The sequence below is a fragment of the Zingiber officinale genome, chromosome 6B (genome assembly GCF_018446385.1).
Source record: "Zingiber officinale cultivar Zhangliang chromosome 6B, Zo_v1.1, whole genome shotgun sequence".
NCBI lineage: Eukaryota > Viridiplantae > Streptophyta > Magnoliopsida > Zingiberales > Zingiberaceae > Zingiber > Zingiber officinale.
This window is the reverse complement of record NC_055996.1, coordinates 128,196,919-128,219,179: the sequence shown is the minus strand read 5'-3', so window position 1 is coordinate 128,219,179 and position 22,261 is coordinate 128,196,919. Positions and strand designations below refer to the sequence as shown.

Here is a 22,261-nt window from a genome sequence, read left to right as displayed (position 1 = left end):
ACTTAGAGAGCAGCTATGTAAGATGTAACAATCTTCTTAGCAATAATTGCTCAGTGTGCTTGTTGTCGCACGAATCATTTTCCCTAATGTATGGAATGAATGTTCTTATTTGGTCTTTGTGACTAATTATTTTGCTCTGGTCTTTGTGATTTGATCGTCAAATAGTCTAAATGACTTAATCGGTCATTGTGACCAATTAATGTTTAGCTTTGGCATTGCGACTGACATGGTCACCTTGTAATCTATGTGACTGACATGGTCTATGTGACCAGTTAACCTTTAAGAATTGACTTGGACGAGTGAGAGATGTTGATGTTAAGAAGGTGAAAGGGTGTCTCTCCCCTTCATCTTCTAACCCTTTCACCTTCCTCCATTAATGGAGGCAGAGGAAGAGTCATCTTCCTCTATATAAAAGAGCGTCCAAGGCAATTGATGTATGATGAGAATGGAGTGCATGCATCAGGAAAAGGTTCTTGTGTTGTGTACGTAGATGAGATCGAAGCACAACAGAAGTACTGTCAGAATTCTACTGAGACTATCCGAGACTGTGTCTTGTAGATAATGAGAACATTCATTAGAGAGGGATTTGGTTTGTGAACCATAAAGATATTTCTGATTTTGTGATCGTTCTTCCGATAGCAAATCCTACCATCATCGATTACAAATCTACATAAAATCACTATAAATGTTTAATTATTTTATGCAATTATTATATAATTCCTACAATCCCATCAAAACCACCTACACCAGCAATAACAAAACCAATTGAAACGCAACCACTACTAGAACGATAAAGCCTAATATGAAGAAATATCATGTTCCTGTAGTTATGATTCGGCCTGCGTCCATATTATTATGCTTGGCTCGATTTGTCCTTTTCATACCATTTCCTATTCGTTATCAGCTACCAGAGAATAAGCAATTAATCCACCGGATTGAAGAAAAACAAGAAGAAATTAAACCGTACGTTTAATGTCTCTTCCTATTTTTCCAACGGCATCATAATTTTAAGTGCGTCTCTTGTCTGTCCAATGACGTTGAACACACTCGCTGCGATATGCGACGGTGTCAGTCCAGCCTCTGATAACTGATCACTTGCCGATCCATGGTCGATGTATCTATCAGGAAGAGCCAAAGGCCTCCACTGTTGCAACAACAACAATTCAAGAAGTTTTTAATTAATCCTTTAATCATCGATCGCACTAATTACTAATGAATCTGTTTAATTACCTTGAGTTTGCCATCGAAGAGGCCATCCAGAGCCATGAACTGAGCTACGTGAGAGCTGAAGCCGCCAATTGATGCTTCTTCCACGGTGATGAGAACCTCGTGCGACTTCGCCAAGCTCCGAATCAAGCTTCGGTCAAGTGGCTTGCAGAACCGTGCGTCGGCCACCGTGATCTTGAGGCCGTGGAGCTCCACCATGGAAGCCGCCGCCAAGCAACTCCGCACCGCCGTCCCGTACCCCAGCAGCGCCACCCTTTCCCCTTCAATTAGTATCCTTCCTTTCCCAATCTGAGAAATAAACAACTGATAATCAACCAATTGGAAGCGCGTGCATAGAGATCTGAACCCCGAAGATGATCGAATTACTAGTAACCTCCAGAGGAACACCCTTGTTTCCCTGAGGAAGAGGAACGGCGACGCCGTTTCCTCTCGGGTACCGGAAGCACGACGGTCTGTCGTCAATGGCAGCCGCTGTGGCCACCATGTGGAACAGCTCTGCTTCGTCGGACGGCGCCATTACCACCATGTTCGGCAGGCAGGCCATGTAGGCCACGTCGAACGCCCCCGAGTGCGTCGGTCCGTCGGCCCCCACGAGGCCGGCGCGATCCAACGCGAACCTCACCGGAAGCTTCTGCAAGTCGACGTCGTGCACCACCTGATCGTAAGCTCTCTGCAAGAAGGAAGAGTAGATGGCGCAGAAAGGCTTAAGGCCCTCGCAAGCCAACCCGGCCGCAAACGTGACCGCGTGCTGCTCTGCTATTCCCACATCGAAGCACCTGTCTGGGAACTTCCGAAGGAAGTGGTTGAGCCCGGTTCCACCTCCCATGGCTGCATGGATCGCCACGATGTCCTTGTCCACCTCCGCCTCCGCCACCAGCGCCTCGGCGAAGTAGTCGGTGTAAGATTTTGTCGAACAGCTTGATTTGAACTGTTTCCCAGTCGCCGGATCGAATTTGGTGACACCTTCAACAACAACGACAACAAAAATTTAGCAGAGGAATTTAATTTACATATTGTCAGTGAATTATGACCTACCGTGATACTTGTCCGCAGCTCTCTCCGCATAAGGGTATCCTCTTCCTTTCTCCGTGATGACATGAATGAGAACTGGACCCGTTGTCTTTGTGCTCTTGATCTCTTTGAGAATGGTGACGAGGTCATCTATGTTGTGCCCGTCCACTGGGCCGATGTAGTAGAGGCCAAGCTCTTCGAACAAAGTCGAGCCGGATCCACTGATCATTCCTCGGGCGTATTCATCGACTTTAGCCGCTATGTCGTGCACGGACCCACCGATTTGCTTTGTCATTCCCTGCAGCGTCGAGAGATGCTATTTCAGATTCGTTTAGTCACGACAAAGAGGACTCTGGTCGATATGATTCGTTTAGTAATATTCCTCTGAACAAGATCCAATGAAGAAAAGATCCTTCAACTTGTTTTAATCGCACATGGATACTGACCTTAGCCAACTCCCTCAGCTCTCTCAGTGGCTTGCTCGACTGCAACCTGCTGAGGGCGCTGCTCAAAGCCCCGACAGGCGGCGCAGGGCCATCGAGAGTTGCGGTGGGGAGAGAGACTTGCTTGTTGTCATTTAAAATCACAATCATATCGGTGTCCAAATATCCTGCGTTGTTCATGGCTTCATATGCTTGCCCGGCAGTCATGGCTCCGTCGCCAATCACTGCTATCACATTGTTCTTCCTTCCCTTCAGATCCCTCCCAACCGCCATCCCTGTTCATTTGTAATCTTAGCTCGATCGAACCCATTTAATCGAAGAAAATCAATATTTTAATCTGAGTTTTTTTCTTACGTACCGAGTGCTGCTGATATGCTGGTTGAACTATGCCCTGCACCAAAGGCATCGTAATCGCTCTCGGAACGCTTAGTGAACCCGGATAAGCCATTAGTTTGTCTCAGAGTTTGCATCTTGTCTCGCCTTCCAGTTAATATCTTGTGAGGGTAAGACTGCAAACCGCTCCAATATTTAGAACTTATTCACTTTCTAAGGAAACTAAAAAAACAGAGGAACAAATGCGAATAAAGAAGGAAACCTGGTGGCCAACATCCCAGAGTATCTTGTCCTTCGGAGCACTGAAGACATGGTGGATGGCAACGGTGAGCTCGACGACTCCGAGGCTCGAACCGAGATGGCCTCCAGTATTGGAGACGTTGAAGATGATATCAGAACGGAGTTCATCTGATAACTGCTTAAGCTCCTGAAGCAATTCAAATCATCAAAAATAAATGCTTAAGCGATCCTGAAGGAGAGGCTGCGTTCAGTTTTTGGCTGCGTACCCTGAGAGAGAGGTTTTTCATGTGAGCGGGATAGTTGATGGTGTCCAGAAGTGGAGTCGCAGGCCTCTGTGAATGGTACTCTCCGATCTCTGATTGCGATGCACAAACGGATGCCCTTCTCTTCTTCAATTGCTAGTCAATAAATTCAAGCAAATCAATTAAGAGATCAAGGTTGAGCCTTTTCAGTTAACGAAGTTAATTAAGACAGCGATTAAAGGAAGACTAACCTTGAGAAATCTGCGGGGATGTTGCTGGTGATGAAGTTCAGAAAGCAACATGGAACTCTTGTGGTGATTAGAGGCAGCTGCAGCAAGAAGATGGCAGGGGAAGGAGAATGTGGAGAGAGCCATCGAAGGAACAAAGCAAAAACTCAATGAATGAGATTTGAGAAGACGGCTGCAAATTATTATAGGGGGGGGAGCAAATCGGACGAGTAAAGTGGCTTAGCCCTTAAGTTGGGTGGGGGTGTTGGATAAAACTAATATGGACCATAATGTGTTGTGTGAAGGGAGCGGCTATCCACACCCCAAGAATTATTAAACACACCCTATTTTCTAAATTCGCTCATCAAAAAAATATTTTATCATAATTCCTTTTTAATACACCCCATAAAATTACACCCCATAAAATTACTATATTACCCTTTCTAAAAATCCTAAAAACCATACAAATCTTTAGTATCATCTTCCTACCTGCGATTTTCACCGTCGCTCCTACCTGTGCCATTTTCGTCATCGCCTTCGCCATTTTTGTCGTCTCTCTCTCTCATCTCTCCACTTGGGCAACTCGATTTCCAGCCGAATCAAATAATATTAGTGCTCGTTCAAATCATTATATTGTTTTTGTTAGATTTTGTGTTTATGTTTCAAGTGCTCATGAAAATCTCTCAAATTTCAGTCGCACGTCATTTTTCCCTAGTTTGTCACTTGTTCATCTACAATATGCCGAATGCACCAGGATCTGTTCCGTCATGGTTTACTGAATGCAACACAATGTGTTCGATCAATGAACGTTGAACGAAACACTAAACGTTTGGCCTCCAGCAGCTGAACACCGACAAATTTGTTTGGTTGTGTGTTGCCGAATACATTATGTTTTGTTACATTTTTAGTGGTCGAACATCTCTGTTTCTTTTCAATACATGTTGGTTGTATATCTAATCCACTTATTTCTTATGTGCAATAAAAATGTTGAAAACATTTTCAAGGAGGAATAGACCAACGACTTCTGACAGATAGTGTCGACAAGAGAGACTTGCATGAGAGGTACAATCATTACAAGAAGAGGTACAATAATCACAAGTAACCCAAAAAGAGGTACAACAACAAGAAGATGTGCATGAAAAGTTACCCATTGGAGGGAATCTTCATGGAGGGAACAATGAAGATGATGAAATATTATGTGAACCATTTCCAGGTGGTTCACATGATCCATCGTTCTCTTGATCCGGACACGGGAGCCCCCACTTCTTTGCTCTTGTGTACAATTGGCGGTTAGTCATTCTGGCAGTCTGGGTTCTGATACCAATTCTAGGATCGAAAAGAATTTAGATATCTCCACAATGATATGATATTATCCACTTTGGGCCTAAGCCCTTATGGTTTTACTCTTAGGCTCTACCCAAAATACCTCATACCAATGGAGATATCTTTCTCTTATAAACCCATGATTTTTCCCATGTGTTTTCAATATGGGACTATGTTTGTAACCTTGCAACCCCAACAGTATGCTTGTTGGAAAGAATTATTATTTAGAGTTTGTAAATATGAATATGTTTGTCGAACAAGATTGATTGGTAAGTTTGTCAACGAATGGTGAGCTAAAAGCTAAGACCTGTGAACAAAAGAATGTATCAATCGATTGACTAATCAATTGAAAACATTCAATCGATTGGGCAATCGATTGAAAAGCATACACGTGTGAACAAAGCGCTCTTGAATCGATCAGTTGATCGATTAGATTCCCAATTGATCAGCCGGTCGATTGAGAAGCATACTTGTGTGAATAGAGCACTCTCGAATCAATCAATTGATTGATTAGATTCCCAATCGATCAGCCGATCGATTGAGAAGCATACTCATGTGAACAGAGCACTCTCGAATCAATCAGTTGATCGATTGAATTCCCAATCGATCAGCCGATCGATTGAGAAGCATACTCGTGCGAACAGAGCGCTCTCTTTCTGTCTTTTTTTTTTTTTCTATTGTTGGGCATGATATGGAGAGATATCGGACCCACATTAAGGCTGATATGAAGAGATATCAGGTCCAACGTGGGTCTGAGTCTGATCTCCTATAATAGAGTTGACAAAAAAGAAGAAAAAAATAAGGAAAAAAAAGAATTTATTTTTTTTAAAAAACCTTTGAACAACCACTAGAGATGTCGAAAATAACAATGGAGAGCATATTTATAATTCTTGCCATTCTACAATTCTACAAATCCATAGGACATGAAATGATTGCAATCTGAGGTTTCTAGATCGATCAGTGGGTTTTGACCAGGAAAAATATTTTTAAAACCTTTGGACAACCACTAGGAATGCCAAAAATAACAATGGAGAGCATATTTAGACTTCTTGCAATTTTAGAAATCTACGAGACCTGAAATGGTTGCAATATGAGCTCTCTAAATTAATCAGTGGATTGACCGCTAATCGGCCTAGAGAGCTCAGATTGTAATCATTTCAGGTCTTGTAGATTTCTAAAATGGCAAGGAGTCTTATTTTAGCATTCCTAGTAGTTGTCCAAATGTTTTGAAAAAAATAAATCTCTCTTTCTTTTTTTATCCTTTTTCCTTTTTTTTTTTCTGTTGTTGGGCCTGATATGAAGAGATATCGGGCATAACGTGAATTTGATCTCCTATTGTAGGGTTGAGAAAAAAAAATATAAAATGAAGAAAAAGAGAATTTAGTTTTTTCAAAACCTTTGAACCACTACTAATAATGCCAAAAATAACAATGGAGAATATATTTAGATTTCTTGCAATTTTAGAAATCTACAGGACTTGAAATAGTTGCAAGACCGAAACCCACTGATAGACCTAGAGATCTCATATTGCAACCATTTTAGATCCTATAGATTTCTAAAATTGCAAGAAATCTAAATATGCTCTCTATTATTATTTTCGACATTCCTAGTGGTTGTCCAAAGGTTTTGAAAAAAATAAATCTCTCTTTCTTTTTTTTTTCTATTGTTGGGCCTGATATGAAGTGATATCAGACCCAACGTGGGCCTGATATCTTATAATAGGGTTGAGAAAAAAATAATAAAAAAGGATGAAAAAAAGAGAATTTATTTTTTCTAAAACCTTTGGACCACCACTAGTAAAGTTGAAAATAACAATGGAGAGCATATTTAGAGTTCTTGTAATTTTAGAAATTTACAGGACCTGAAATGGTTACAATCTGAGGTCTCTAGGTTGATCAATGGGATTAAATACCCACTGAGCGACCTAGAAACCTCAGATTGCAACCATTTCAAGTCTTGCAGATTTCAAAAAATTGCAAAGTCTAAATATGCTCTCCATTGTTATGTTCGGCATTCCTAGTGGTTGTCCAAAGGTTTTGAAAAAATAAATCTTTTTTTTCCTTTTTTCTGTTGTTGGGTCTGATATGGAGAGATACATTAGGCCTAATATGAAGAGATATCATGCCAACATGAACTTGATCTCTTACAATAGGATTGAGAAAAAAAAATTAAAAAAAAAGAGAATTTATTTTTTCCAAAACCTTTGGACCACCACTTGTAATGCCGAAAATAACAATGAAGTGCATATTTACAATTTTAGAAATCTACAGGACTTAAAATGGTTGCAATTTGAGGTCTCTAGGTCGATCAGTGAGTTTCGACCGACTGATTAGTGGATTGCAAAATTTATATATTTAAATTTAAAATTATTTTGCAGAGTTATTTTTGAAAAAAAATGTGATAAGACATCATGTTCTCTGTCTAAGAAAATTTTTTAAAATTTTTCGACAGTTATTTGATTTTCTATAGATTATTTATTTAAATACTAATTTTTAATATTAAAAATTCTTAAACATTCTATTCTTGACAATTTACTTTTTCTTAAAAAAAAATACTTACTATTTTACATTCTCAAAATTTTTTAAAGATTTTTCGAGTTAAAAATCTATTTTTAAAAATTTTATTTACAAATATACCTTTCTATATAGAATAATTAATTACTGCTCTAATTATTATTATTTTTTTTTGAAAATTTTATATCTATTTTAGATAAGTATGTTTAACCGATACAAAAAATTTTAAAAATTTTAAATTATTAAAACTAATTTTAAAATTATTTAGTTTAAAACCTAATTTTTAAATCACAAAAAATTTAGTTTTCAAAATATACTATTCAAATTTTTTCTAAGTGTTAATCACTGATTGTGTTACCCTTAGTTTTTTTTAACCCTTATTTTTAATGTAATCAAAGAGGAGGATTATAGATTAAGTTTAGGGAAGGTACATTTTAATCTATATATTTAATGTTTTAATTTACATATTCATTTACTTTAATGATTTATTTTACCTTAACTTAAAATGGGTTGATCCACGTCAAAAAGAGAGATATTATAAGTATCTCGTGGTGGTTTTGATGTAATCAACCAAGTCAAGTTAAGTCATGTATATATTTGATGCTTTGTGTCTAGTGTGTAGAATTTAGGAGTATAAGAAGTCGAACAAAAGACGTAGCTAGCAAGAAGGACGGTATGGGAGAGAGTCAACGAGCTCGATCCGTCCTAGGGACGAGGTGCTGTGGAAGAGTACGTTGACGGACAAGAAGGAAGCGTGCGACATTTTCGAGGGACGAGAAGTTTGAGCGGAAGCTTGCTCGAGTGGAAGGTCAGAAGATGGATTCGAGCGAGCTTTATTCTGAATGATCGAAATCGCCCAAACGAATGGAGTCGGAATGCAGGAGAATCTGGATAGTCAACCTGTTGTTGACTGCCCGGGCGCCTAGATTGGTTCGGGCGCCCAAACAATCCGGGCGCTGGACCCTCTGGGGCAGCCTAGGGGCGCCTCCTCGACGAGCATAAGCGCTGTTCGAAGCAGCGTCAACACGGTCCGGGCTCCCGGACCTGATAAAGTGTAATTTATCCTATGCAAAATCGTTATGATATGTATAAAGTTTTATCCACGCTTAGACACCTGGAGTCATGCAAGGCGCCCAAAGCTGCCACATCAGCAAAAGTTAGATTCGACCAATAGACTATATAAATAGAGCCCTAGCTAGTCTCATTAGTTAAGAATAACACTTGTAAATAAATTCTGTACTTCAACTTTTAGTTCTGTTCTTTACTTCTTTTTTTTTTTTAACTTTTAACTTTTAGTTCACTAAAATCTCCTTCTCCCAAATTTAAAATAAAAGAAAATATAGATAGGCTAAAAATAAACGATATTAATTTAACACAAAACTAAGGTCTTTAGAAAAAAAAAAAATGTGGAACTGCCACATCAGCGGCCCCCCTAGAGCCGATCCCACGAATATGGAGGGAGGTAAATGCAGGTACACAGGTGGAAAGTGCATGGCGGAGACGTTAACCCCAGGCAGTGACACCCCGGGGATCGACCCCTGGACCTTTCGGCCACAGAACCATGCACTCCCCATCTGTGCTACGCCCGGGGGACAAACTAAGGTCTTTAGAGCTCCACGATGATGTGGCTTTAGCGAAGGAGCTCCCTTCTATACTGAAGGAAGCCCTTTTGTGTAATTACGAGGAAGTGGCTCTCTGTTCATGGAACCGTTTTTCCATTTTTTTTTTTATTTTAAATTTTATTAAATATGTTTATTTCTGATTTAAAAAATAAAAATATTAAAAAAATAATTCTTATATGTATTTTTAAATTTAATTTATAGTCGGTAAAAATTTTCATGAAATTGGACAACCATTTTTAGAATTAATTCAATCGTAAAAATTAAATACTTAAATTATTAAAAAAAAAAATACATGCATTTGATACACCAAAAACTGCAGTTAGACCTCTTAAACAAAATATTTAGGATCTTTTTTACAAAATGATGGAGAGATTGAGAGAGATGTCTTACATAGAATACAAGCAGGATGGGTGAAATGGAGGGGAGCATGGTGTTTTATGTGATCGTAAAGTACCTCTTAAACTTAAAGGTAAGTTCTATAAAATCGCAGTTAGACCTGCTATGTTATATGGAACTGAATGTTGGGCTATGACTCGAGCACATGAGCATAAGATGAGAGTTGCAGAGATGAGGATGTTAAGGTGGATGTGTGGACATACGAAGATGGACAAAATAAGGAATGAGAGCATTAGAGAGAAAGTCGGAGTTGCATCTATTGAGGACAAACTCCGAGAGACATGTTTAAGATGGTACGGACATGTACTTAGACGACCAATAAATACTCCAGTTAGGCGATGTGAAACCATGATAAACATGCATATCAAACGAGGAAGAGGACGACCAAAAAAGACTTGATTAGCAACAATAAAACAAGATAAAATTTATTTAAATATAGATGATAATATAATAGGAGATAGGGCTTAATGACATAAAAGGATTCATACAATTGACCTTACCTGGTGGGAAAAAACTTGTTATTATTGTTGTTGTATTGATACACAAAAAACCTCACACAATTTACAGAAGTTTAAAAATGAGCAGTCGCGCATGAGATCTTATAGCGTATGGGAATTCGATGACTAACAACCGGCACGTAATGAATTATTGATCATCAAGTACTTTTAATCATAACTCCGGAATCTTTGGATTTCTACTGTATTAGTATCATGCATATATAATTGAAAGAAATTTTTTTTAATCATGTCTAAAATATTATGTGATTAAAAAACACGTGCTTGAATATTTAATTAACTATCAATTGAGCAAAAATGAGTCGGAAGAAATTTATAAAAGTAAATATTCCGTTTGAATCAATTAATTCTAACGACGAGCCATCGCGTTAAATTGAAAAGCACACCTGAACATTTATACAAACAGCCAACATTCTTAAATTTATCGTTCCACTTAAAAATATTTTGTGTAACAGATCGTAGTTAAATATTTAACTTTAAATGCCTGATTAATTATTGGGAGGATCTAACAGTTGCAATGTAGGCTGAGGTGCTAGATGCTTTCTTTACGAAAACGTGGAAGAGGAATTATGCTTTGCTATTAATCGATCATCAATAGAAATCAGTTCCTCTTAAATTCAAGAGTCATCAAATGAGTTTTCATATAAAGCAAGATGAAGAAGAATATCATAATAGTTTGGTCCGGCAGGCGTTGCTATTCAATTGCGACAGGGAGTTAGGTCAGTTGGCCTGCCTGCCTTGTCCGTGGAGTGTTCACTCCACCCTCTTTACTCTGCTTCTCTGTCTCCTACTCCTGAGTGGAAAGTGCACCCTTAACTGATGTGATATCTCTTGCATCTTACTGGACCACTTCAGTCGGGCATCAGAACAAAGATAAAGTGCATCATTCCTTCCATTGGAGATTGGTCTGCCGTTTCTGCAACGTAGACAGTGAAAGACCGCGCCGTGGTCAAATGAGAATTCTGAATCCAGACATATAATGCAGAGAATCTAACCACTAACTAACTAATCGCAAGACAAAGAACAAGTAGGGGTCACAATCGAAGAGACAAATATACTGAAAGAGAGGGCATGGCAGTGGAGGGAGCACTTGGCATTTCGTCGAGCAGTTGGTGAGTGGAGTGGCGGAGCTCAGTTAGCAACACGTTACTCCTCCATTAATCAAGTGGGCTCGTCGTCGTCATCGTCGCCGAGTTGGTGGGCGGAGAGCAGAGGGAAGTGGGGGTTGGCCGGTTGGGAACTGGGGCGGTCCAAAGTGCGATGTCAACTCTAGAATTGAACTGAAGAGACGAGAGATGTTTAATGCTGCTGACTACCGCCCTATTAATTTAGTGCATGCAAGGCTTCTGAGTAAGCGAAGTTGCCAGCTGATTTGGTTAATTCTCTACCTAACAGATGCTTTCATATACTCAAACACGAAGCTTATTACGTCTCAACGTGCATATATCCAGGAAAAAAATCTTTTTAACTTGATGATGTGCTATAAGGAGACCAAAGATTAATCGTCTTTTGCTATAATGAGAATCAAAGAACAATAAATGGTTTGAATCTGAGAAATGAGTTTGAAACTCAAACACTAAGACCAATATGAGAAATTGACAAGGTTGGCGATCGAGGTGAGTTTTGCTTATAATAATTGTTGAATATTGGGTCGAGATTATTGACTTGGATCCAATATGAACGTTTTAGCCTTGAAGCTCATGTAGTAGCTAATTTAATCACGCCTCCACGAGCAAGGAAATAATGACAAACAAGCACAATAACACTATTAGACATCAATTATCCTTCCAGCAATACCATATAGGTTGGCCCTTTTATTCACAAAAAATGAAAAAAAAAAAAAAGTTTTTAGCAGATCCTACTGTACTGAAGATTTTGTTCATTTGTGTTACAGGCAATAATTGTATAATACCAAATAGTTCAAAACCTCTGAGAACAATAGTCTTGAAACAATCATAAGAGCATGTACCGTTTAATCATAAACAACCAACCTTAAGAACACTCAAGTGCCTATTCCTTTCCACGACCAATGCTTTGTATTCAGAAACAAGTCATGAAAAATCAAAAATGATTTCCAGTACAATGAGACCATATCTCCTAGTCCATAAAAAAATGATCAGAGGATGGACCACTTGTAATTACGGTCCATTGTAATTACAATCGAATTATGACCACAATTCAATCACAATTGACAACCTCCGACCCAAATTATAATCTAGTGGAGAGGGTAAATCCAAAGACAGATCGCAATCAATTATGATTAAATCGCGGCCACAATCCGACCGTAATTACAAGTAGTCCATCTCTTGATCCACTTTTTTTTTTGTGGACCAAGAGATATGCTCACCAATACAATACCCAACTCGAAGCCAAAGGCATAATCTCTAGGATATTTGAAAATATCACAGATTGTCATACCTGGCGGTCGAATCTACAAAATATTAGCGGAAAAGAAACAAAATCCTGCATTTAAATTATAAAAGTTTCAGTGCTCCAAAAAGGATACACGAAGTACACGAGTTCAACTCTCATTACATCTCCGCCACAATTGTAAAAGCATTCCGAGACAAGTGATATACTTTATCTACTTGGAAATCAATCATGAAGGGTCCCAAGAATGTCGTCCTCTGGGTAGAGGTGAAACCTGAAAACGGCCAGCACCATCTCAGATCAGGAAGATCCATACTACCATATCAGACATGACCAAGTAAATTAGGCAACTGAGGTAAACACATTAGGTAAGTGTGTAACATCCACTCAAGTTAATAACTAGTTTAAAACGGTTATCTTTAGTGATAGCAGTCAATAAAATCATCTTTCTTCAAGAGATGCTTTCCATATGGAATATTTTACCATATAATCGCCATCCTCAAAAATTCAAAACAGCAATAGAGGATCCAATCTATATAATTAAACCCCTTAATAATCCCCCTTTATGGGTGAGTAAGTATTCTTCACTAGCCCAAAACTAAAAAATCAGTTGATGAAGTAACAGTTAGAATTGATTGGCAGCCACTTTGTCCCAGAACTTTCAGCTGTGAGGGGATGAATGTAACGTATTCTTGACAGTCTGACAGAATAGATAACTAAATGGGCACTAAAGCACCTCGTGAAGAAAACAAAATGTTCTGCAACACATTATCTCCTTATTCTTGTCCAACCCATAATTAACAAGATCTAGCAGCTAGGTGCAGCATTGTATTTGTCATCAACATGACCATATAGGATCATAAATAATGCAGAAGTTTCATCGACTAGCCCAACTCTAACAAACTTCCAAGTTATTACTTCCACATTATTTGTGAATTGAAATGATTCCAAGTTCAAATGAACCTTCTATTGGCTAATATTTTCATCTATCTTAGTCAATTGAGGTATTTCTTAAATTTGTGAACTAATTGAATCATGTTATATGATAAATTACTTTGGTCCCCATGCCAAAACGGATATTGAACGTGGATAACCAGGGAAAGCATATAAAGCAAATAACAAAAACTTTGAAACAATGATAAACCCTCAGAACTTTTGCCTACTTTCTTCACAATGCAAATAACTATAGAGAAGACAGATCATAGAAGTAAGATAAGCATACTCTTTATCACCAAGCTTAACCTCAGTCCCTCCATATTCGGGCAGTAGAACAGTATCACCTTCCTTCACGGTAACTGGGATAAGTTTCCCATCCCTATCACGTGCTCCAGCGCCTACTGCTATAACTTTTCCAGAGTTTAACTGCAAATAGAGAGCAAATAAACAAGTAAAACCCATATCCACTACTAAAAAAAATGTTACCATCTCACATATTATGAACTAACATTACTGAGAATCGCTTATTCAACAAACAATTAGTTAAATGAATGAAAGCGAAAATCTTCACAAGATTACACATAGAATAGTAGTATAATAACTGCTTTCTGAAACTTAAGATGTGCGTCACCAAAAAAAAAACTTAATGATCTGGTTCACATGTACAGTGATAAATTAAAGATAATCATATGGAGCAATTTGAGACATTTAACAAAATATTTTAATCAAACTGAAAGAAAGAGTGACGGTGAACAAAAATTGCAGCAAGTAAGATTTCTACAGCCTTAACTAGCTATTTAGCCTATTTTGCTGTTTTGAAGGGAACATCTGTAAACGTTGAAGATGAAAAATAGAGAAGAGAAGATGATGGAGAAGAGCATAGAGACATTATCTTAGAGAAGAGCTATTCAGTAAATTAATAGTCAATAGTCATAAAGCCATAATGAAAGAAAACTAGTTTATAATTAACGTTATGCTAAAATATGAAAATATAGATAAGTTAACTAAATCAACAAACAATTTAAAAGATGGTATTTTCCCTTAGATCAGCATAGACTTTTGATTGCATTCTAAGCATTGTTATCTACAGTATGTTACAGAAAAATATAAATAAATAAATTTCGCATACTGAATTGAATGTTAGTTATTTTTTAAGTATGGCCTTGTCTTTGTTGAGCTTGATTTGTACTCCATAAACATTTTTGATATTCAAGCTCCAACTCAATATGTTAAACTCAATTACCATTGATCTCAGATTTAGCTTTATTTTAAACTTGTTTTGCTAAATCCTGATAAAAAACTTGAATATCATCAAGCTTGGCAGCCCTCTGCTTGTTCACAGCCTTAAACTTCACATGTTACTCATTCTGGTACCAAGCTATAAATAACTTGATTGTTATCCGACAAAATCCTAATGATGTTAGCATGATCTATGAACATCGAATTTTAAATGTGCGTGTATGTTTATACAAAATCAGTAGGCCTTACTATCAGCACTGGCTGTTCATTAGACAAGCAAAGTTGCAACTAATTGCTGTTCATGGTTATTTTAGCAAAGATCTACCAGGCAAGGGCACAATTCCAATAATATTCCTTTTTTTACGGACTTCTGAGTGGATTTAAACCAAGAACGGTGCAAGACATCTATGTGTGCATTGCAATATAGATCAGATTACAAGGAAAAAACTGCTTTAATGGATAACTTGGTATATAGATCTTCCACACGAGCGACGTAGAGTAATAAACATCAAAATGAGTAACCTTGTTTTAAGCCAACAGTATCTTTAAGTTATCATGCTGCTTAAAATGTCACCCTTTGATCTACCTTTGCTAAATGCCGACCTAACATACAACAACAACAACAACAACCAAGCCTTTTCCCACTAAGTGGGGTCGGCTGTATGAATCCTTTTACGCCATTGAGCTCTATCTCCTATTATATCATCATCTATATTTAAATAAATTTTATCTTGTTTTATTGTTGCTAACCAAGTCTTTTTTGGTCTTCCTCTTCCTCGTTTTATATGCATGTTTATCATAGTTTCACATCGCCTAACATACGATATGAAAATGGATTTGGGTCTTTTTTTTTTTCTTATATCCAATTCCTGTATAAGCATGAGTAAGAAAACTAAAGAATGAGGCAATTTGAACTAACAGAAGCATCATCACCAATGTGACCAACCTCATAACTCTGTAGCAAAACCTTCCGAGAATAAATCACAAAATAGAACATCCGACTTTATATTTCTCAAAAAAGACGTCATGAACCCTTATCTTTTAATCCCCGAGTTTGCATTCAAAAGGGTAAAAAAATTGAGTCTTGTAGACTTTATCCACCTCTCAGGTAATGACGAAAAGTAAATCCTCGATAAAATAGTACTTACGGAGCAAATTCATCATTAATTTCATTTCTTTTGGCATAAAACCGAAGCAATGCGCATAAATAACCACAGATTTTCAAATAGAAATCAAGACTCAATTTCACTCATCCAAATTACAAAATCAAGGCCCCATTAATCACCTGGTTCGTCTTCTCCGGCAGAAGTATCCCGGAGCTGTTCTTGGAGGGAGGGACGATCTTCTCCACGAGAACACGGTTTAGGGAAGGAATCAGACGCCTTGCCATCGAAATGAACACGAGAAGCAGAGGCGACGGCGAACGACTTGGAAACACCTTTGGCTCGAAGGGCTTAAGAAGGGGTTATGGAAGCAACGAAATACCCTAAACACCCCCTCAATCGCTTCTCGAACTACCCTCTCATTCCCATTTCGCTCGGCACGGGAGGAAGGGCAAATGCGGACTGCGCGGTGACAGTCTGCGAATCCCTGCTGCACATTTGATTTTGGCATCTAGGGTTTTGGGACTGCATAGAACTCTCGACAAAATGGGAGAGCTGTGCTGGGCTTTTTATGGACTCGGCCCAAATTTATATTTTAGAAACGTTCACAATTATTTTTTTTCTTAATATTTTAGATATTGCTAACTAATTTTGAAAGGGTTCGTCTATTTAACAAATTCGAAGTACAATTTATGTGCGATCAATTTTTAAAATATTTATCTTATTTAAAATTTAATCTTTTTATTATTTGCTCGTAATTACTGCACCACGAACTCATAATTGTGTTTTTATTGTCGTGATTATACTTAGGGGGCATTTGGTTTAGGATAATAGGAGTGGGGAATGAATCCTTAAAATTGGGTAATAACTCATTCCCATGTACCTCCCCTTCAATGAGTCATTACCCTATTTTCATCAATCAAAATATTCCCTTATTCCAAAAATACCCTTGACTTAAAACTAAAATTTTCTTCATTAATATCAAATATCAAAATTTATTTATTTATTTATTCTTTCATATCAATTATCTCTCTTTATTCTCTCTCATGATATTTTCTCTCTCATCATAGTTTCTCTCTCATCATTTTATTACACACTTTCTCTCTCCTTAATCTCTCCTATCACACTCTCTTTCCTCTTTTTTCCTCATCATACTTTCTCTCTCATCACACTTTCTCTCTACTCAATCTCTTCCATCGCACTCTCTTCATTCTTTTTTTCCTCATCATACTTTCTCTCTCATCACACTTTCTCTCTCCTCAATCTCTCTTATCACACTTCCTCCTTTTTTCCTCAACACACTTTCTCTCTCATCATACTTTCTCTCTCCTTAATCTCTCTTATCACATTTACTCCTTTTTTCCTCAACACACTTTCTCTCTCATCTACTTTCTCTCTCCTCAATCTCTCCCATCATATTCACTGTTCTCTTTTTCTCTCACCATACTTTCTCTCTCTTCAATCTCTCTCATCACACTCTCTCTCCTCATTTTTTTCATTATATTTTCACTCTCTTCATCCTCTCCTATCATACTTTCTCTCACATCATATTTTCTCTCATCATGTTCTCTCCAATCACACTCTCTTTTTTCATTTTCTCTCATCACACTTTCTCTCTCTTCATTCTTTCTTATCACACTTTCTCTCTCATCATTCTCTTTCATCATATTTTTCTCTCACATTCATCTTTATCTCACATCTAATTTTTTCTCTTATTTTCCTTTAAGGGTAAAAAAAGAAACTTTGATTTATTCCGATAGAAGATATACAACTAACCAAACATTGCTTTTAAGAGTGATATCCATGCTCATATCCATTCACATTCCACAATACAATGATTCCCATTCCGATTCCTATTCCTAGTCCTAGGAAAGAACCAAACGCCCCGTTAGTAATATTTATGTGCGCGTGTCAACTGTCAAGGGATTTAATTCTCTCTGTATATATGTGCATATCAAGGACAAAATTAGAGAATAATGTTCTTATAATGGTACGAAATTGACTATTATAAGATTGAGTATTAGAAAATAATATCAAGGGATAAAATTTATTTATCGTCGTGTCAAATTCAGAATAGAACGGATTCATAACTTCTGTTAGAGCTGTGAAAATTGAAATGCAATATATTCTTGTTCTGTTGTAGGCCTACTTTCTCTCCATTGCAAACGGTTACAGTATTCCCAATCTGCTATGATTTGCAACGATTAGTCATGAAAATAATATGATATGGATCCTTAATTGTTTTATTGCTTCATGGCAAATTATAATTTTTATATAAAGTAAAATAGAATTTGGATTTGAATATCTGCAAATATTTGTCAAAACTTTAGTTTACAGCATGATACCTTCAGGGTATAACATAAACAGTGGACGCATGGTATCTCTGGCATAATAATCAGGAGTCGATTCTCAAGAACTGACAACCTGAGATTTACTCAGCCATGTGTCTATGACCTATGTACTTACATGAATCTCCCTTCATATCCGTAGGGCCGACACTAAGAGGGCCGCTAAGATAACAGATCTATTTTTTTTTTATTTTTTTTTTTTAGTTTACAGCATGATTCTATGTGTTTTTAATTTTGGCTTTAGTCACTAATGTTGTAATATTAGTGATGTAGCCATTAACTGCTGTATTTGAATGTGTAGTGAGCTACAAAGGGAGGAACGTAACAATCCATGTCAATTCCGCATTTATCAACTGAAGATTCAACCGCAAGTCCTATTTTGAAAGAAATTCAACCTTTAGCAAATAATATCAATGAAGCAACTCAAAGCAATAATATGTAGCAATCCAAAACCATTGAAGAAGAAGATGAAAATTCATATAACTCAAAGAAAAAAAAAACGGTCATCCAAAACATGAACTAACTTTAAAGAGGTTACTCTTTTAGATGGGATAACAAAGGTGAAATGTATTCATTATAAATATCAACTCATAAAGAACAAGACTGATGTTAATGTTGGTGCAGGAAGCATTTGACGATCGAACCTTAGTTTTGATAATGGTAAAGGGATTCAAAGTTAAGGTTAATTGTTATCTGATGTGCTCAAATAAGATTACAGAAAAGTCCTAACTACGATTAGGCAGGTGAAAAAAATCTAGGGGGTGGTAACCCTAGGTCCTAGGGGGCGGTAACCCTAGGTGAAGGAAAATCCTAAGGGGTGGTAATCTTAGGTCCTAGGGGACGGTAACCCTAGGTGGAGGAAAACCCTAAGGGGGGTAACCTTAGGTCCTAGGGGGTGGTAACTCTAGGTGGAGAAAAACCCTAGGGGGCGGTCCTAGGAGGTGGTAACCCTAGGCAGAAAGACCAGTCGGTCTGGAGGACCAGACTGACATAAGGTAACTCTCCTGAGTGGAGTAGGTGAGGACGCGTTCCTCGTAAAGGGAATAGTAGACGTCGGGTCGACCTAGGGTTTCCGGTAGGAAATTTGAAGTCAGACTCGGACAGTTCGGAGACTGTCATTTACTGTCTTTATTATATTTTATGTGTGCTAATATTTGTCTTGCAGGGTAGGCTATTGTTTTGGAGCTAACACATCTTGCAGGTACAAAAACACCAAAGGTAAGCCTCAGATGAACAGTGTCTGAGGCGCCTCCATGGAGCTTGGAGGCGCCTCGGGTGCAAGCCGAAGCATGGAGGTGCCTCGGGTGCAAGCCGAAGCCAGTTGTTCAGAGGAGCTGGAGGCACCTTGGACGTAGCTGGAGGTGCCTTGGACCAAGGTTTGAAGGCGCCTTGAAGAGGTTTGGAGGCGCCTTAAAGCAGATAGTGCGACCAGTTCTGTGCTGATCCACGCGTGCGACTCGACAGCCTGGAGACGCCTCAGATAGGTTTAGAGGCGCCTCCAGCACTGTATAAAAGAGGGGTTCGAGCAGCAGCTTATAACAACAACTCATGAGCCATCTTTTTACGACAAATTGCTAACGAGACGATCCGACGAAGCTGCGACTTGACGCCGATGACCCGGAGACTTAATATTATTATTTTCCTCCTGTCATTGGTATAAGTTTACTGTTTTCCTTGTACTTAACTTGTAATTCATTTTCGATATTATAGTTGTTGTCCACCGAAAGCGATCAACGACTGCGGACCTTGGAGTAGGAGTTCTGCTGCGTGATTACTCGAGTTTTGCGATTCCGAAACCAGTGAAAGCCACGAGTGCTATTCACCCCCTTCCCCTCCCCTCCTCCTCTAGCACTTTCGATCCAACAGTTAAATCCCTTTTTTTAGGCACCTCAAGGACAGTATAAGCAAATTAGTTAGAAGGATAAATAAAAATAATAATAATATCTCTACAACTATTGTTGAATCATAAATAGTAAATATTGTTCAGAATTTCAAGTATGATTATAAGAAGATAAGGGAGATTCTTTCTCAAATGATCATTGCTACAATGAGCTGTCATTCCTTTGCCCCGGGGCAATGATGTAATAGCAGAATGTCTTCTTAGTTTTTCAAACATCTAAGTATTGAGTCCAAGCTTTGACGAATTAACGTATAAATTTCCTTTAATGGGCGATTGACCTAAAAATGCTAAGCTGATGGGTCACTCACTGCGAGCACTTTCTAATTTATTCTGGTTATCGGTGGAAAATTTTCGTGTGGCTAGGCCGATCACCCTCCCCCCAAGATTAATCAATGTAAGATGGATACTTAGTGCCAAATAAAAAAATATTGTCATTCCTTTTCTCCTAATATGAAATATTCAATTATCGATGATGACTGTTACTCCATATTAGCTATGCTACTGTGAAAACAGATTGCACAATTCTTATGAAATTGAGAAGGACAAAGTCATGACATCATTAAAAGATTAAAAGATGTGATGTTAGATCAACATGTTTGGTATATGGTTATCACTTGTCGCTATGTGGACTTTAGTTCAAATTTATAGAAGTGGAATTTAAATTTTTTATATGCTTCTTCATCTCATAATGGTGTTTCCATTTGTGATGCGTTAAATAAATGTTTGGCTAAATGGGGAATTGAAAATAAGATATGATCAATTACAATTTATAATGTTAGGGGTATATAATGATATAATTGTGAGAATATTGAAGGATAATATTTTCTGTAAAATTAATCTTCTTCTTAGTGGCAAATTATTTTATATAAGATATTATGCACACATCTTGAATCTTTTGATGTAAGATGGATTATCTGAGAAAAGTGTGAAATGTCTTAGAGATTCGTGTTAATATATTTAGTAAAATTTCAAAGCAATTGAAATTATCTTCAAAGAAGTTTATTTTAGATTATTGCATGAGGTGGAATTCAACATTTTGCATGTTATCAAGCTTCTTGACATTTTTCCTAGATATGTAGTAAGGAATGCAACTTACACTTTTTGGCCAAATGTGCAGGATTAGAAGAAGATTACCGCTGTTTATTCATTTCTTAAGGAATTTAATTAGCTCATCTCATTTCAAGAAGTAAATATCCTACTTCTAATTTATTCCTTGCTGAACTTCACATCATAAAAAAAATTATTAAATGAAGCAAGTGCAGATAAAGGATATTTCATGGCAGAAATGACTAACAAGATGAAGACTAAATTTGATAAATATTGAAATGTTAATAATTTATTAATTTCTATAGCAGTAGGAGCCAAGGAAGAAGATGAAGTTGATTAAATAATATTTTTCGGATATCTATTCTATCAGTGATGTAATTGAGCACATTTCTATGGTCCGTGAGACATTGTTCATGTTGTACAATGAGTATGTTGGAGCTTGTAAAGCTAATGTTGGTAGCGGCAATGTTCAAGGTGAAATTCAAAGAAAAAGTTCTAATGGTCGGAGTAATTTAAATGGAAGAGAAAAAGGTAAAGTAAAAGTATACTTTTTTAGTTAAAGTAAAAGTGTTGATAGTGTTGAGTAAGGAAAATCTAAATTAGATGTGTACTTTTGATGAAGAGTGTGTTATTTGACTTTGATGTCATGGTGAAGAATTTGTAACTAAAAATTTAGGATCTTATAAAAAATGACTTATGATTATCAATTCTGATAACTATAATGGCTTCTGAATCAATTTCTAATGCGAGTGGTAGGGTAATTATTAAACCTTATCGTGCCTTTTTAGAATAGATACAGTCCAAGTATTATTTACTATATCAGATTGGTTGCCTTATCATTATGAAATCAAGAGAAAATCAAAGGAGAGTATATAAATATTTTATTTAATTAGTTGTTGACTTATTGTCATTTGTTCTGCATCTTGTTTTGTTCATTTCTAATTTTTTGATGCTATGTATTTGTATGTAAAAAAAAAAAAATCTGAGATTAAAGAGATTCAATAGAGTTAGATGTTGCCTTTATTGTTAACATTCAAGAAGTATTAACAAAGGTCTTCATTCTATCTTCTGATTTTCTAGTTTGATGTAACCCATTGAAAAATCTACTCAACTAGCTATCATTTTAGAATTTTTCTTGTCATTCAAATATCTTTCTCTTAACTATTTCAACATTTTACTATTTGGCAAGAAGATTAAAAGCAAAGCTGATTAAGTTGGGAGTTGAA

At 37.2% G+C, this 22,261-nt stretch overlaps 2 protein-coding genes across 2 annotated transcripts; both read right to left on the bottom strand.

Moving 5' to 3' along the window:
- Positions 1-686: 686 nt before the first annotated feature.
- On the bottom strand, positions 687-3,936 carry LOC121989456 (probable 1-deoxy-D-xylulose-5-phosphate synthase, chloroplastic). The gene is made up of 9 exons (XM_042543528.1): positions 3,748-3,936; positions 3,521-3,652; positions 3,277-3,441; positions 3,040-3,190; positions 2,685-2,956; positions 2,263-2,536; positions 1,601-2,190; positions 1,231-1,515; positions 687-1,144 (listed from the first exon to the last, which is right to left on the bottom strand). The coding sequence occupies exons 1-9, from the start codon at positions 3,868-3,870 to the stop codon at positions 983-985; spliced, it is 2,154 nt and encodes a 717-aa protein (XP_042399462.1). The 5' UTR covers positions 3,871-3,936; the 3' UTR covers positions 687-982.
- Positions 3,937-12,533: 8,597 nt separating this feature from the next.
- On the bottom strand, positions 12,534-16,247 carry LOC121989455 (10 kDa chaperonin, mitochondrial-like). The gene is made up of 3 exons (XM_042543527.1): positions 15,923-16,247; positions 13,685-13,824; positions 12,534-12,736 (listed from the first exon to the last, which is right to left on the bottom strand). The coding sequence occupies exons 1-3, from the start codon at positions 16,025-16,027 to the stop codon at positions 12,688-12,690; spliced, it is 294 nt and encodes a 97-aa protein (XP_042399461.1). The 5' UTR covers positions 16,028-16,247; the 3' UTR covers positions 12,534-12,687.
- Between the last annotated feature and the right edge of the window lie 6,014 nt (positions 16,248-22,261).

Coding starts and splice junctions, on each gene's coding strand:
- LOC121989455 (XM_042543527.1), bottom strand. CDS start 16,027: ATGGCAAGGCGTCTGATTCCTTCCCTAAACCGTGTTCTCGTGGAGAAG. Junction 13,825..15,922: donor TGCCGGAGAAGACGAACCAG/GTGATTAATGGG, acceptor CTCTATTTGCAG/TTAAACTCTGGAAAAGTTAT. Junction 12,737..13,684: donor GTTAAGCTTGGTGATAAAGA/GTATGCTTATCT, acceptor GGCCGTTTTCAG/GTTTCACCTCTACCCAGAGG.
- LOC121989456 (XM_042543528.1), bottom strand. CDS start 3,870: ATGGCTCTCTCCACATTCTCCTTCCCCTGCCATCTTCTTGCTGCAGCT. Junction 3,191..3,276: donor TCTGGGATGTTGGCCACCAG/GTTTCCTTCTTT, acceptor AGCGGTTTGCAG/TCTTACCCTCACAAGATATT. Junction 1,145..1,230: donor TCTTCGATGGCAAACTCAAG/GTAATTAAACAG, acceptor TTGTTGCAACAG/TGGAGGCCTTTGGCTCTTCC.